This window comes from Bos indicus, chromosome 1, assembly GCF_029378745.1.
Source record: "Bos indicus isolate NIAB-ARS_2022 breed Sahiwal x Tharparkar chromosome 1, NIAB-ARS_B.indTharparkar_mat_pri_1.0, whole genome shotgun sequence".
In the NCBI taxonomy this organism is placed as follows: Eukaryota; Metazoa; Chordata; class Mammalia; order Artiodactyla; family Bovidae; genus Bos; species Bos indicus.
Genome location: NC_091760.1, coordinates 59,129,805 through 59,145,821, shown reverse-complemented (window position 1 = coordinate 59,145,821; position 16,017 = coordinate 59,129,805). Strand labels below are relative to the sequence as shown.

General features: G+C 39.7%; 2 protein-coding genes and 1 long non-coding RNA gene across 4 annotated transcripts in view; 1 reads left to right on the top strand and 2 right to left on the bottom strand.

Annotated features, from left to right (window-relative positions):
• Window positions 1–11,269, bottom strand: part of ATP6V1A (ATPase H+ transporting V1 subunit A) — a 60,799-nt gene extending 49,530 nt beyond the window's left edge. The window contains exon 1 of the mRNA XM_070788243.1: window positions 11,062–11,269. The gene's annotated coding sequence lies outside the window, so the exon portion shown is untranslated. The remainder of the gene's footprint in view (window positions 1–11,061) is intronic.
• Window positions 11,270–11,920: 651 nt separating this feature from the next.
• The window catches only part of NAA50 (N-alpha-acetyltransferase 50, NatE catalytic subunit), a 32,402-nt gene continuing 28,305 nt past the window's right edge, over window positions 11,921–16,017 (top strand). For both annotated transcript variants that reach the window (XM_070788258.1, XM_070788251.1), the window contains exon 1: window positions 11,921–12,228. In XM_070788258.1, coding sequence (XP_070644359.1) covers window positions 12,221–12,228 — 8 coding nt within the window. In that variant the 5' untranslated portion in view covers window positions 11,921–12,220. The remainder of the gene's footprint in view (window positions 12,229–16,017) is intronic.
• LOC109574953 (uncharacterized) overlaps window positions 15,236–16,017 on the bottom strand; it is a 38,239-nt gene continuing 37,457 nt past the window's right edge. The window contains exon 4 of the long non-coding RNA XR_011566343.1: window positions 15,236–15,631. This is a non-coding gene — a long non-coding RNA (uncharacterized lncRNA). The remainder of the gene's footprint in view (window positions 15,632–16,017) is intronic.

Below are 16,017 nucleotides of genomic sequence, written 5' to 3'. Positions count from 1 at the left end.
GAAAGAGGACACTGAAGAGAAGCATGTTATATTCATAATAATCTGTGGATATTGTAACTCATCTTAATAAAGTCTCTCACTGCCTAAACCAAGGACTGGGACTTATAGAGTCCAGTTAGTCCATTTTTCACAAGAAAAGATACAGTTACTCTTACACTTAGCTAGTTATCACACTCTCAGTGTTCATATTAAATTGGCAATCTGATGCCCTAGGTTTTATTTGAGAGCTCTAACAAAATTGTCTTGGTACATAAAATCAGCAACTTTCACAATTATTAACAACTGTAGTATGCCTTTCTTTTAATAATTTACATTCAAACTTCAACTGATAGAATTTCAATGTATGAGACACATAAATAGCACTTTAAATTATATTTACAACACTTACCATTCTTCGAGAGTAACAAGTCACGACATTTGTCAGACCTTGTTCTCCTACTGACACTGTTATACTGATTAAATATGATGGTAACCTATGCCACTACATGATGGTAGGTCACATGTAATTCCGGGACGCTAAAAATGTTAAAGGCATTTAGCTATTCAGCTTCCCAAAGACTCAAGCTAAACGGCAGATTCTGGCCAAATACTGAAGACAAATCTGACCTTCAGAGCCTCCCTAAATGCAAGAATGATTTGGCAATACCCACCGAAATTCAAAATGTACATACTGTTTGACTTACCTCTTTAATTTTCAGGAAGTTACTTTATCTACTAACAAAATATCTATTACAGCACTATTTCTTACAGCAAAAAAAAAAAAGGAATGTCCATTAATATGGATAAAACAGTAAACATCACTTGTGGTAGTATGAGAGGTTGTAGTGTTAAGACAGTAATCTGGAAAAAGACTCTCTTTTTCTCCAGAGTTCTATTACTTATGAACTGTGTGACACTGATGGGCATTTAATCACTCAAGGTCTAAACTGCCTCATTTGTTAAATGAGGATTAAAACAATACCTAGTCTCCTAAGGTGGCTGTGAGCTTTGCATGACTTAATTGAAGAAAAGTGCCCAACTCAGGAGTAAATTATCAATAAATGTTACATAGGATGATGATGGTACTTTAGTACAACTGAGTACTAGAGGATTATTAAAAAGAATGAGGCATCTTTAACTGTTAACAATGTGGAAAAATCTCCAAGGTAATATTAAATGAAAAATGTAATGCCCAGAATAATATGATCAGATGCTACCTTTGTGAACAAAAAGAGTAAGGATGAAGAGGGAGAAAACGCACATATGTATGAATCTATAATTTTTACTGTATTTGTACATGTATCACCCATTCAACTTAATTAAAAATATTGATTGATTAGATGTGTGCTAAAACAACTAAGCCGGGGGTAAAATTACTATATAGATCTAATTAGATAAGCAAAGAGCATAGTAACTAAATAATAATGGCAAACATGCATATAGCTCTTATTATATACCAGTAATTCTAATCACTTTTCTTATTCATTTAATCCTCATAACGCTTAATGAAATAACTATACTCCTAATATCCTTATTGTAGAGCTAAGAAAATGCAATACAGGAAGATAAACTTCCCCAGGATTTGAGCCAGTCTGGCTTCAGTACCTACACACCTAACTTCCTTGCTAGCTGTACTGCCTCTCAATACTACTCTAAGATTACTTTCATTTATTTTTGGTTGCGTTGGGTCTTCGTTGCTGTGAGCAGGCTTTCCCTAGTTGCAGCAAGCTAGGGCTTGCTGTACACAGGCTTCTTACGGTGGTGGGTGGCTTCTCTTGTTGGGCAACACTGGCCTAGGGCGCTCGGGCTTCAGTAGTTGGGATTTGTGGCCTCCAGAGCACAGGCTCAATAGTTGTGGAGCATGGGCTTAGCTGATCCTCAGAATGTGGGAATTTTCCTGGACCACGGAGGATTGGCAGGCAGATTCTTATACACTGCACCACCAGCAAGTCCTAAAATTACTTTTTATTTATATATATCCCAACTCTTTTCCAAAAAGAATTTGTACATTCCTCAAAAATGAAAAACAGAACTCCCATATGATCCAACAATTTCACCCTTGGCTTTTTTTTTTTTTGAAGAAAGTAAAAACATTGATTAGAAAAGATATATGCACCCCACTGTTCTTTGCAGTATTACTGATGATTGCCCAATTACAGAAGCAACCAAGTACCCATCAACAGATGCAAGGACAAAGATCATGTGGGATACACATACAATGGAATATTTCTCAGCGATAAAAAAGAATGAAATCTTGCTATTTGCAACAACATAGACATGGATGCTTTCAACATGTAACAAATCTCACTCTAAACCAGCTGCTGTTTTCTATTATGACTTTGAATGATATATTAATTTCAGACTCTCAAAAGGACTGAAATCAAGTACAAGATTAGTTATTAGTTAAAATTACTTTTAATTTTGCTTTACAGGCAACCTTGTTGGAAGCTTTCTTAAGGACAGTTAATCTTCTACCTAGTTTTTTTACTCACCAAAACCCAAATGTGGACTTCTCCTTATGCTGTCATATGATTACATCACATGACGGACTCCATACTTGTGCAATATGCTCTATTATCCCCAAAGAAGAAACCATTTCTGGAAGACTTAATAGTCACCCGAAAATAAAATTTGTAACCCTATCTTATAATGCCTATCACTTTCATATGCATTTTTTATGCACCTTCTTATTGGGTGCCCATGGGTTATCATATACAAAATTAAGGAGAGTTTATGGAATTATCAGTGTAATTTATACACTTTCCCCACAGATACTTAAGTAAATAAGACAAAAACAATTTCAGACAATTGACATTTCTGGCAATCCCAAACAGCGGGACTGCTGGATGGAAGAATATGTATTTTTAATATTAACAGATATTGCCTGACTGTTTACTAAAAAAAAAAAAAAACTCACAAAACTCTGACAATTTACATCTCCACTAGCATTTTGAGAAAATCCTTTATCACACATCTCTGCTACCAGTAGGTTTACCGCTTAATTTTTACTAATCAGAAAAAAATTTCACTATTATAATTAATATATAATAATAATTAATATTAATAATAATATCATAATTACACTTTTTTCATAAGTTTGCAGAATGCTTCAATTTTTCTTGAAGTTCTGGTCATATGCTTTACCCATGTTTCTGTTGTGTGCACTTTTAACTCTTCAACTGTTATGCATATTTCAATTTTCTTAAATCTATCTTCTATTTTTGCCATTGAAATATTCATTTCTGTGTTCTCACATTCCTATGTTTACTTCCATGACTTTCAGATTACCTATATTGGTTTAAAAGATCATTACTACATTTAGATTGTAAATATAAAAAAAAAAATTTAGGAACTAACATTTTTAATATTTTAAATATTTAAGTTTTTAATCCATCTTGAAATTGGTTTCTGCATATGCTACAAAGTACTGGCTCAATTTAATTTCTTCCAGACAGATAAGCTGTGTCAGTTATACTTACTACTTATGCCCCTTTTCCCCCACTGGACTAAAATATCACCTTGCCATATACTAAATTCCTTTATATTCTGGGTTTACTTTTGCTTTTTAAAATTCTGCTGAACTTACAAAGGCCTAAAAGTATACCTTCACCTATAAACTTAAATAACATATTCATTATCTAGATAAGTTGAAACATTTTCACTTAAAGATATTCAAGTAACTAAGAAGAAATCATCATTTAAATGGCTCAATTCTCCATACCAAATTAAAAAATTTTTGCTGCTCAAAGTAATTAACTGTAATTGGAGAAACTCAAAACATATAATAAATTTAAAATCTTTCTTAAAACTCTTAATCTATAGATAATTATTTATTTTGCTGAATTTTCATCATCTTTTTCACATATGTATATACAATCATTACTACAGTTTCTGAATCATGCCCTTTCTTCATTTTTATAAATGTTTTCTAATGTAATCAGTCTTCTCTACTTTATTTTTAAATAAACACTTTAAGAATTAAATTAAGAAATAATTACAAACATAAAGTCTGGTTAGTTTTCATTGCTCAAGCACAGGTGGAGCTCTTCTGCAATATATCATGCATGGCATGTTGTTGATATAATTTTTTAAAATGTTTGTCAACAAAAGAACAATAGTTTCCACAAATAGTATTAAAATTCAAAATTGAAATTTTTTGTAGTAGCTAGTCGTAATATTAAGGGCTTGCCAAGTGGCTCAGTGGTAAAGAATCTGCCTGCTCACGCAGGGGATGCAGGAGATTGGGGTTTGATCCCTGGGTCAGGAAGATTCCCAGAAGAGGAAAGGGCAACCCACTCCAGTATTCTTGCCTGGAATATCCCATGGACACAGAAGCCTGGTGAGCTACAGTCCATGCATTCATAAAGAGTTGGACATGACTGAGCTGAGCGACTCAGCATGCACTTGCGGTCACAATACTGACACCAAGAAAACAGCAAAAAAAAATCATTAGGCTAAATCTCTAAATACTTATGAAATACTATCAATTTTTGAAAACTAACTGCAGTTGTGAAATTCATTAAATGGAGCTAACTATGAACAAATATAAAGGCAAGTTTAAAATAAATTAACCATTAGATAATTTTATTCACATAGTAACTAATTACAAACATGACTTTAATAGCTTCAGGTAACAAGATTTATTACAATGAAAATATACATCTATTTCAGCTGACTATAAATATACAAAAAAGATCTTCATGACTCAGATAATCACGATGGTGTGATCACTGACCTGGAGCCAGACATCCTGGAATGTGAAGTCAAGTGGGCCTTAGAAAGCATCACTAGGAACAAAGCTAGGGGAGGTGATGGAATACCAGTTGAGCTATTCCAAATCCTCAAAGAGGATGCTGTGAAAGTGCTGCACTCAATATGCCAGCAAATTTGGAAAACTCAGCAGTGGCCACAGGACTGGAAAAGGTCAGTTTTCATTCCAATCCCAAAGAAAGGCAATTTCAGAGAATGCTCAAACTACCACACAATTGCACTCATCTCACACGCTAATAAAGTAATGCTTAAAATTTTCCAAGCCAGGCTTCAGCAATATGTGAACCGTGAACTTCCTGATGTTCAAGCTGGTTTTAGAAAAGGCAGAGGAACCAGAGATAAAATTGCCAACATCTGCTGGATCATGGAAAAAGCAAGAAACTTCCAGAAAAACATCTATTTCTGCTTTATTGACTATGCCAAAGCCTTTGACTGTGTGGATCACAATAGACTGTGGAAAATTCTTCAAGAGATGGGAATACCAGACCACCTGACCTGTCTCTTGAGAAACCTGTATGCAGATCAGGAAGCAACAATTAGAACTGGACATGGAACAACAGACTAGTTCCAAATAGGAAAAGGAGTACGTCAAGACTGTATATTGTCACCCTGTTTATTTAACTTATATGCAGACTACATCATGAGAAACGCTGGACTGGAAGAAACACAAGCTGGAATCAAGATTGCCGGGAGAAATATCAATAACCTCAGATATGCAGATGACACCACCCTTATGGCAGAAAGTGAAGAGGAACTAAAAAGCCTCTTGAAGGTGAAAGTGGAGAGTGAAAAAGTTGGCTTAAAGCTCAACATTCAGAAAACAAAGATCATGGCATCCGGTCCCACCACTTCATGGGAAATAGATGGGGAAACAGTGGAAACAGTGTCAGACTTTATTTTTCTGGGCTCCAAAATCACTACAGATGGTGACTGCAGCCATGAAATTAAAAGACGCTTACTCCTTGGAAGGAAAGTTATGACCAACCTAGATAGCATATTCAAAAGCAGAGACATTACCTTGCCAACAAAGGTTCATCAAGTCAAGGCTATGGTTTTTCCAGTGGTCATGTATGGATATGAGAGTTGGACTGTGAAGAAGGCTGAGCGCTGAAGAATTGATGCTTTTGAACTGTGGTGTTGGAGAAGACTCTTGAGAGTCCCTTGGACTGCAAGGAGATCCAACCAGTCCATTCTGAAGGAGATCAGCCCTGGGATTTCTTTGGAAGGAATGATGCTAAAGCTGAAACTCCAGTACTTTGGCCACCTCATGCGAAGAGTCGACTCATTGGAAAAGACTCTGATGCTGGGAGGGATTGGGGGCAAGAGGAGAAGGGGACGACAGAGGATGAAATGGCTGGATGGCATCACTGACTCGATGGACGTGAGTCTGAGTGAACTCCGGGAGTTGGTGATGGACAGGGAGGCCTGGTGTGCTGTGATTCATGGGGTCGCAAAAAGTCGGACACGACTGAGCGACTGATCTGATCTGATCTGATAAATATACACACTATGTCTACGTGTTTACTATATATATGTAATATGTATATACTATATGATAAAAGAATACACTTATATAAACCAAAGTCACTTTCAGTTCATAGCAGGAAACAAAAACATAGTAGCTTTTAAAGTCTCTATGGAAAAATGTAAAATATAGTTACTCATCATAATTTATTTCACTATAATAGAAAACTTGACATTAAAGAGAATATTCAATAATCTCTTCATAAAATCTTTCCTTAGAAGAAATGAGTTATTTTTTTTAGGATTAAGGTGAAACATAAACTTATGCTAGCTACATTTCAATTACTATTTAATTTACTGATATTTTCCAATATAAAAATAGGATTAAAAAAATTTAGAATAAAGGACAGAAATTTAAAATATAAGCACAAACTCAAAAGTCCCTCCTGTACAGGTTGAGATAATTTTAATACATTTTTATAAGAATTTAGAAATAAATACCTCTTTAAACTGATTTCACGTATTAATGATCACAACCTCTGGAAAATCTTTATACAGAAAATACTGTCATTGCAGTTGCCAAAATAATGGGCTTTATGTTGATATTTCTTAGCTTCTATTAATAAATCTGTTTTAGGGATTCCCTGGTGGTCCAGTGGTTAACAATTCACTTTGTAATGCAGGGACATGGGTTTGATCCCTGATCCAGGAAGATCCCACATGCTTCGAGGTAACTGTGCTTACGTGCCGCAGCTTCCAACGGTGGTATGTCTGGAGCCAGTGCTCTACAACATGAGAAACCACCACCACAAGTCTGCAACTAAAGAATAGCCCCATCTCACCACAATTAGAGAAAAACCCGCACAGCACGAAGACCCAGTGCAGCCAAAAAAAAAAAAAAAGATAATTAAAGAAATAATAAAATGCTTTAGAATCTTTGCTAGAGGTACATTTTTCTTGCTATTAGTAATAGCCTTATTTCAAAGTTTACTCCTTTCTCCATATCCCAAACTTGTTGCCTAATTTTATAGGGTATCTAAAAGTCTCCTTTAGAAATTCAGTATGTACAAATTGTTATTGTTCAGTTGCTAAGTCGTATCCAACTCTTTGCAACCCCATGAACTGCAGCACACCAAGCTTCCCTGTCCTTCACTATCTCCCTGAGTTTGCTCAAATTCATGTCCATTGAGTCAGTGATGCCATACAAACATCTCATCCTCTGTTGCCCCCTTCTCCTCTTGCCCTCAATCTTTCCCAGCATGGGCTCCACAGGGGACGGCGACTAGATATCAGTAAAATTAATTTTTAAAATGTACAAAGTATCTACTAAGCCCTGTGCATTCATGATCTAATTTAACAGTATCTATAGCATAGATTCAGAGAAGGCGATGGCACCCCACTCCAGTACTCTAGCCTGGAGAATCCCATGGACAGAGGAGCCTGGTGGGCTGTAGTCCATGGGGTCGCTAGGAGTCAGACACGACTGAGCGACTTCACTTTCACTTCGCACTTTTATGCACTGGAGAAGGAAATGGCAACCCACTCCAGTGTTCTTGCCTGCAGAATCCCAAGGACAGCAGAGCCTGGTGTGCTGCCGTCTATGGGGTCGCTCAGAGTCGGACACGACTGAAGTGACTTAGCAGCACAGCATAGATTTAAACATGAGGAAATTTAAGCTTAGATTAAGCAAACTGTCCAAGGTCACACAGCTTAAATATGTGGTAAGGCCAGAACTTGAACCCAGGTCTATACGATCAAGAAATCTATTCTTGTAAAGTTTGTACAATCTTGCTTCACATTTAAATACCACTTAGTTTTAAAAAAACTTTCACATAGATTATTTAGGGTTTCTCTAATTTGAAATCTTAATACCCTTGACAGAAAGGTCCTAAACATCAAACCCAAAGCCCCGAATCCCAACTTTTCTAAAAAGCATATAACTAAAGTGGCAGTGCTGAAGGATGATCTACTGACTTTTAGTCTAGCGCTATAGCACATGTAGCTTTCAGTGCCCCCTTTTACATTAAATACAACTCACCCCACTCTCCTTCCCTCCCATATCATCCAAACACATTACAAACATATATGCTGTGAAAATAAGTTGGTCACTATGTTAATAAAGACATATTATTATGTCTGAGGTTTATATCTATTCTACTGACCATGATTTTCATAGCTGCTATTGACAATTTATACTTGAAAGCTAGTATCTAGTGCGTTACCTTAGAAGGCATTATGATCTGCAGGAATTTTAAAACTAGTTCAATCTCCCTGTCCAGTTATCTCATACACAGTCAATAAACAATTCATTGAATGCCCATCTACTTCATCATCCAGGAGCTAAAGACCAAGAGTAGGGACACTGTCCTTGAATTCCTAGGAGTTTTATAGTTTATTAAGGTACAGCCTAACAAACAGTAATTAAAAACAATGTTCTGGAGGTGAAAATAGAAGAATGGAATATTGTGCAGTATTCTACAGAAGTGAGTGCCTAGCTCTGCCCACAGAGGAAGAAAGCATTCTTGGTGCTGGCCATAACCTATAAAGATAGTGACATATAAGCAAGACTTCAGAGTAAGCATACAAGAGCTGTTGGGGACTCAAACACAAGAACCCCTGTGTGCCATTTAATACTGAACTTCAGCACAGTTCTCTAACGAATGTTAAGATTTCTATATAGGGAATATCCTGGCAGTCCAGTAGTTAAGACTCATCCCTTTCACTGCCGAGGGCCTGGGTTTGATCCCTGATCAGGGAACTAGGAACTAAGATCCCTCAAGCCGTGAGGCACAGCCAAAAAAAAAAAGAGATTTCTACATATAATGCTCATTGACAGATAAAGTTAGCCTCAGAAATAGATTCCATGCCACACAGAGATCACTTGTTTGTGAAAACTGTACAATATCAAAACTCTTTTTCAAATTCAACTTTAATAGTAATTCAGTCACCAATTCCTGCTGCCAATCTTTCCGATTTCATTAGTGGTCTAAATGACTGCTTTAGTAAGTTTCCTAAAATCAGGGGAATTGTGAAGTAAAACTGCAAACTCATTCAATCTCTTTCACATTGACATTTTCTCCTCTAGGACTCAATGCTTTTTAGCCTGCTTTCTCTATCCCATTTTGGTCTCACCCAGACAGGACTGATTTGGACTTCAAAAATCCTTATTATTTGGTGAATTCGTTTTAATTGGTGAAATGTCACCTGGGCAATGAAGCAACACTGCTTATGTTTTTCTGTCCTCTAGAGATCAGGGAATCTCATTCTGGAGCAAATCAATAGATAAAAACTATATATCAGTAGCAGACATCCTGAAACATAAACATCTCAACAGATTAGGTATATACCAATATAGATATATGCACAAAACACTAAAACTGTAAAGCATAATAGTGGTCTTCATTACTTAGAGAAAGCAAGAAAGATCTTAAGGTTATCTTATCTAGTAATGAGCATCAATAGTCTAGTTTCTCTATTTTTGAACTTGGCTTTAAAGTTTAACTGAAAAAATGATTTTTCAGATTAAGAAAAAGTGTAATTTAAATTTTAAAAATCAAATTTGTAATTTCTGTTAAGTCCTTTCAATTTAAAAGAAGGAAGGGACTTTCTGAGTTTGTAGTGTAAACAAGAGTTTAACCCCAAACAGAAAAACATTCTTCCATAAAGCACACTGTTTGGGGTCAAAACATTGGTTACTACATTACTACATTGGTTACTACATGAAATGGGAGTACACTGGGTTGGGCAAAAACCTAAACAATCATTTCTGCATTTTCAGAAATCTGAAGACGTCACCTGGAGTTTTACAAACGGGAAAAGTAGGGATACAAATGCTACTTAATACTAATTTAGCATTAGTTAAGAAATTGATTGGGAGTAGCGATTAAGTAGGATTTTAGGGAGAAATGGCAAAAGGATGTCAAAGGCAAAAAATATGAAGTCAGCAATATTTAGACTTAACCTCCTAACCTTTAAGTTTACGGTCAAACGCACTGGTTTATTACCTTTCCAGCCCAATTTGTTTCTGATGAATTACTCCCTTCCAGGGAAGTCAGTTCTGCATAAGCTAGCCTGGGTCTCCTGCAGATCATGACATCGCAACACCATCTTTTAACGCCTCCTCATTCAATCTAAACTGTCGCATTAACAACACTGCCTGTTTTTGAAGCTAGTATAGCTTTACTCTTTCAAGTATCCTCTCCGTTTCTACACCATAAAATTGGAGAAGAGAAAAGTAAAAAGCCACCTTTTACCATTCCAGACCCATTCAAAAGTTGTGAACATCTCTCGCAGGGATGTCAGATAAAAACTAGAATTACTGAGAATGCACACTAGGAAGCAAGCTTTACAGTGACTGCAGTGAGAGAGTGTCTGCATCGCGACGTTCTCTCCTAAGCCTGTCTCACAGGAGCCGCCTCTGCCTCCGGGGTTTTTCCTATCTCCCGGTTCCCCACTCGGGAGCTGAAGGGGAAGACCTTACAAGGCCTCTGCCAAAGAACAGGCTTTGGGGATTGAGACCTGGAGACTACTGCAGACCCCAACTAATGTCTGAATTAACCCCACTACCCGAAGCCCCAAAGACTTGAATGGGGACCCATAATGGCCGCACTCACCCCCAGCCCCGGGAAAAGTGAACATCTCAACCCCTAAGTTGCAGGGGCGACCACAGTGGCGGGGATTGGACGAGGGGCGGGGGTCAAGATAAATGGAGAAGCAAGAGCCTCGCCGGGACAGGATGACAGCGGAAGAAAGCCTGGGACAGCAGAGGCCACAATTCACATTCTCTCTTCTTTTCCTCCTCCCTTCCCTTCTATCCCCACCAGCCGCGGGTTACCGGTCGCCGCTCACCTGCCGGGGCGCGAGGTGCAGAAACCGTACTGATCACCGACCCAGAGGCTCTGTCACTGCGGGAGGGAAGTCTTCAGCTGCAGAGGTGGGCGGGCGTAGGACGTCACGTGACCCCGAGCTCCGCCCTGTCAACCCCAGCCGGGCTGGCTGCATCTCCCGGGCTTGTATTTTAGCGGATCGTTTGAACATTAATTTCCTTGCGATTAGATTTTAGAAAGGAAAAAAAAAAATGTCCACAAAGATCAGGTTGTAAAGTGCAACGCCAAAACGCGTGGGTGGAACGGGTTAAAGTGCATTGCTAAGGAAGTGACGTTTATGCCGTGGCCTAGGGACCGGAAATAGCAATGGAGTTTCGTCCCCGTGGGGCCTGCCGGTAAAATCCCCAGGCTTAAAGGTTTGGGCAATCACGTGATATCGAAACTGAAAAGTGCTGGACGTAAGCCAAGTTATCTAGCCAATTGTTGACTACGTTTATTTGTCTTAAAAACACCTCATTACTTTCCACAGGCTTCTTTACATTTAGAGGAATAAGATTTATAAACTCTTTTTAGGAGACAGGTGCATTTAAAGGTCATACTGGAGACTACCAGCTGGGAAGACCAGAGTCAGGGAAGACTGAGCTTGTTAAAGTGCGTAGAGGAGAGAGGGAGGGGTGGAAAAATCCGGATTTTATCGCCAGGGCCTACCAAGCAAGCCTCACAAGTTGTCTCGTAAGGAAAGGGAGGAGAAAGATGACGCCAGAGGGTACAGCCCAGTAGAAAGATGGAGGTCCTGAAGTAGAGGGGGAAGGGTACGGGGAGGCCTGCAGTGCGGCTGCGCGAGGGGCGGCCGACGCGCCGGCGCGCAGAGGGGGCGGGGTGAAAGGTCATAGCGCGGCGGCGGGTCTGGCTGGCGGCGGCGGGCGGGCGGCGAGTTCCCCGTGTGCACGTGTGGAGAAGCTGCTGCACTAGCGCGGCGGCGGGAGGCACCTCCGCCCCCTCCGGAGACGCAGGGCCGCGCTAAACTCTCGCGGCCTCCGTCACCCGCTCAGCTTCTTGCCTTTGGCGAGGAGGCCGGCTTGTGGGGTTGAGTGGCCCGAGCTGAGGGCGCGGAGAGCTCAGGGCGGCGACTACAACGGCGTTGATATCGGCGGTAACAACGGCCTCAGCAGGCGGGGAAGATGAAAGGGTGAGGAAGGGCAGCGGGGCAGGCCCCGACCGGCGGGGGAGAAGGGCTGCGAAGGATGGATGAGACTCTGGGCGAAGACCCGACGGAGGGAGGTTTCTGGGCTTCTCTGCACACGGAGGGGGCGGAGGCTCGGCTCGGGCTGTTGGCGGGCTGAAGGGCCAGCGGAGGTAGGACCCAGGGAACCCAGGATTGGGGCCCGGAGGACGAGTGCGGGTTGATTGGAGAACAGCTGCTGAGTGGGGCGGCGGGGAAAAGCTGTCGTGAGGCTCCTGAGGCCTCCTGCTCCCCGGGAGCGAACGGCAGAGCCACCCGCGGCCGGGCACTCCAAGGGAGCGGTATGGTTGTCCTCTTCACATCCAGGTTCGACACTGAGAACTGTGGTCTTTGACACCTTTCGGGGTTATCCATACTTGGAAGCGGCGCAGAACCTTCTGGAGAGAGCAGGAATTGGAATAAAGAGCACGGATAGGAGTATTCAGAGCTAGTGACTCAACTGGATTTGGGTTGGGTCAGAGCGAGTGGAGGAGGGGAAGAGAGCGTGAGCACTGGAGACTTGGGGTGCCAAAATATTTAAGGAAGTGTTGCTGATCAATAGGTGGAGCTATTGCTCCAGCACTTGACTATTGCCCCTGGGCCGGGAGGGAGTCCTGGGTTTCTAGCAAGCTTTTTCTTAAGGTGTTTGGCACAGTTAATATTCTTTCACAGGTTACCTCTTGGACAAAATTAGGGATTATTTTGGTTCGACTATTTCCATTTGGATAAGATGTCACCTGACTGTTCAGTTACACACTGTTAAAGTATTAATTACATAATACGGTGTTTTAAAATATTGACGGGGTTAGCCCTTGCTTGCCTTTACCCTCCTTAGAGAAAGAAATGGAATCTTATCAGGGCTAAAAGCTTTCTGAGGTGGCTGAGTTTTTTCTGTTACAGCAAGTCAGTTAAAGAATTTTAACTATGTTTTGAGTTAGGGAAGGCTTTCAAACTGTTCGGCAGCCCTTTTGAAGATAGAGTAAAAGTCCATGTTGTAAGTAATCTCATACTGCCCAAGACAAGGATTTAAATACTACTTTAGTGTGTGTATGGGGCTTCCCCAATAGCTCAGCTGTTAAAGAATGCGCCTGCAATACAGGAGACACAAGGAACGCTGGTTCGATCCCTGGTTGGAGAAGGTCCCCTGAAGGAGGAAATGACAACCCACTCCAGTATGCTTGTAAAATTCCATGGACAGAGGAGCCTGGCGGATTGCAGTCAGTGGGGTTCGTAAAGAGTCCCGCGCGACTGAGAACACACGCACTTTTCTTGGTGTGTGTGTGTGTTTGAGGCTGCACGAGAGGTCCAAGAAAATTTAATACTATCTTTGTTGTTCAGTTGTTTAGTATTAAAGTTTAGAAAAAATGAAATTTTCGCAGTTCCTGTGTTATTTCGCATCAAATTCTAAAGAGTTCCAATCAGGATACTAACTGGGGATATGGGAAGTATGTGCTGCACTTGAATCATGATCTAGAATGTTGGCTATTTTATATGTGATCCAGTATAACTTGGCAAGTTTTAACTGTTTCTTTCCTTGAGTATTAGTGCTTTCTCTTGTTTGTTTTTGTGTTCTCATTGGCACTCAATACTTACTTGCTTTTGTTAAAGTAATAAAAATGAGGCTGGAGAGTTTTTGGTATTGAGGTTGTGCATGAATTTATAAAGAAGGGCCTCCAAAAATTATTCTGGATGTTTATATCCAAACTCGTTTGGTCTAGCTCATTCTACCTAGGATGTAATGCCCTTCCTGTTACTAACTTGGCAATAGAAATGGGGTCAAACAGCAGTTAATATTCATAATCTACCGTCAGTTAATATACTCATGAGGCAGTTAAGAGTCCTTAAGTCGAGTTCCTATCCCCTCTCACGATTGGAAGCTTAAAATCCTGTTTCTAATGGTAAACTTTTAACATGATTTCAGAGGAATAGACCTTTTACTTCTCAGGTGAACTAACTCCTACATAAGATGGAACTTTAGTTTTTTTCACTTGTTAGTCTTATTCTTCAGTTCAGGTCAGTTGCTCAGTCCTGTCTGACTCTTTGCGACCCCATGAATTGCAGCACACCAGGCCTCCCTGTCCATCACCAACTCCCAGAGTTCACTCAAACTCAAGGTCCATTGAGTCGGTGATGCCATCCAGCCATCTCATCCTCTCTCGTCCCCTTCTCCTCCTGCCCCCAATCCCTCCCAACATCAGAGTCCTGAACAAATGAAGACTAGATGTTATTTAAAAGATTTTTAAGGTCCTTAAGTTCAAAGATGTGTATTGCTGTGTGCAGTGTAGTCAGTGTTAATAGTTCTGCCTCTTGGAATGAAACAGTGGTTCTGATTATGTGGTTTTTGTACGAAATTTTATTTGCTAAGTTTTTTTGGATACTGAGCTGACTGAACTGTAAGTCGGATAGAAATACCTAAAATTGAAACATGTAGAACTCCTAATTCTAAATCAATGTACTGTTTGAATACTTTACATTACCTATATTGTCTGTCATTTTGAAACTTTTAAAACTTAAGTATCCTACCTGGTTTGTTCTTCATATTCTTAGTTTATTAGTAGCAGTAGGACTTCTTATAGTATTGGCATGTATTTGCTTTTCCGCCAAACAAGATAGATTTCCAGTTGTTAATTACCGCGTGTGTTTATATGCATGGTCTAGAAATTTGAAGTGTATTACTTGAGATGTTACTTCCTTTGTACCAAGGTTGCTTGTTTTTATGAACCAGAGACTTTACTGGTTGAATTTGTGGGAGGTAAGCTGATTATTTTTATTTGTTCCTCTCTAGGGAGGATGATACTCAGGCAGGAAGGTTTTGTTCACAGCCCAGACTGAGATGGCAGTGTAATTAGTCAATACAATAGAAAGTAAAACTGAATCCATTTACCCTTAAACTGTAGCAAAGAGGTGTTAATTATAATAAAGATATCTAACTAGATGTGAATACCCGTGAACAAAGTAAAGATGATAGCAATAATAAAGTAAATAAAACAGTGTAGTTTACCAATTGAAGTGTTAAAATACAAAGATTCTGGGGACTTCCCTGGTGGTCCAGTGGATAAGACTACACATTCCCAATGCAGGCCGCCTGGGTTTGATCCCTGGTCAGAGCATTAGACGCCCCAAATCGCAGCCTTAGGTATTGGTTAAAGGGCTGTGTTGTTGTTCAGTTGCTAAACTGTGTCTGGTTCTTTGCACCCCATGGACTGTAGCCCACTAAGCTCCTCTGTCCATGGGGTTTCTCTGGAGTCGGTTGCCATTTCTTTCTCCAAGGGGATCTTCCCAACCCAGAGATCAAACTCCTGTATCTTGCGTTGGCAGGCAGATTCTTCACCACTGAGCCACCTGGAAAGCTCAGAGGTGTGTCCATACACTAAAAAAAAAAAAGAAAAAAAATCATTGAACTGTAAAAAAAAAAATTGTGCTCCTTACAGAATGTGTTTTATACTGCAATAAAAAAAATGTTTAAGTTTTATTGCTGATTTTGTCAGGGAAAAAAAAAAAAAAAGCCAGTGAGGCTGAAGTATACATAATTCAGGAACTTTTGTAAACCTGAAATTCATACTCTTTGCTTTGTGAAGTCAGTAATTTATGGGATGTTGAGTAAGATAATAAATTTTAACAAATACTTTGTAATGGTCCCTTGCTATGTCCAGACCAGTTCATATAAAATATAACCTACCTGTACCACAGTTTTAAAAAATCAATGTCCTAACAAAGATAAAGGAGATTAAAAGGAAAGTAGCTGCAATATGATAT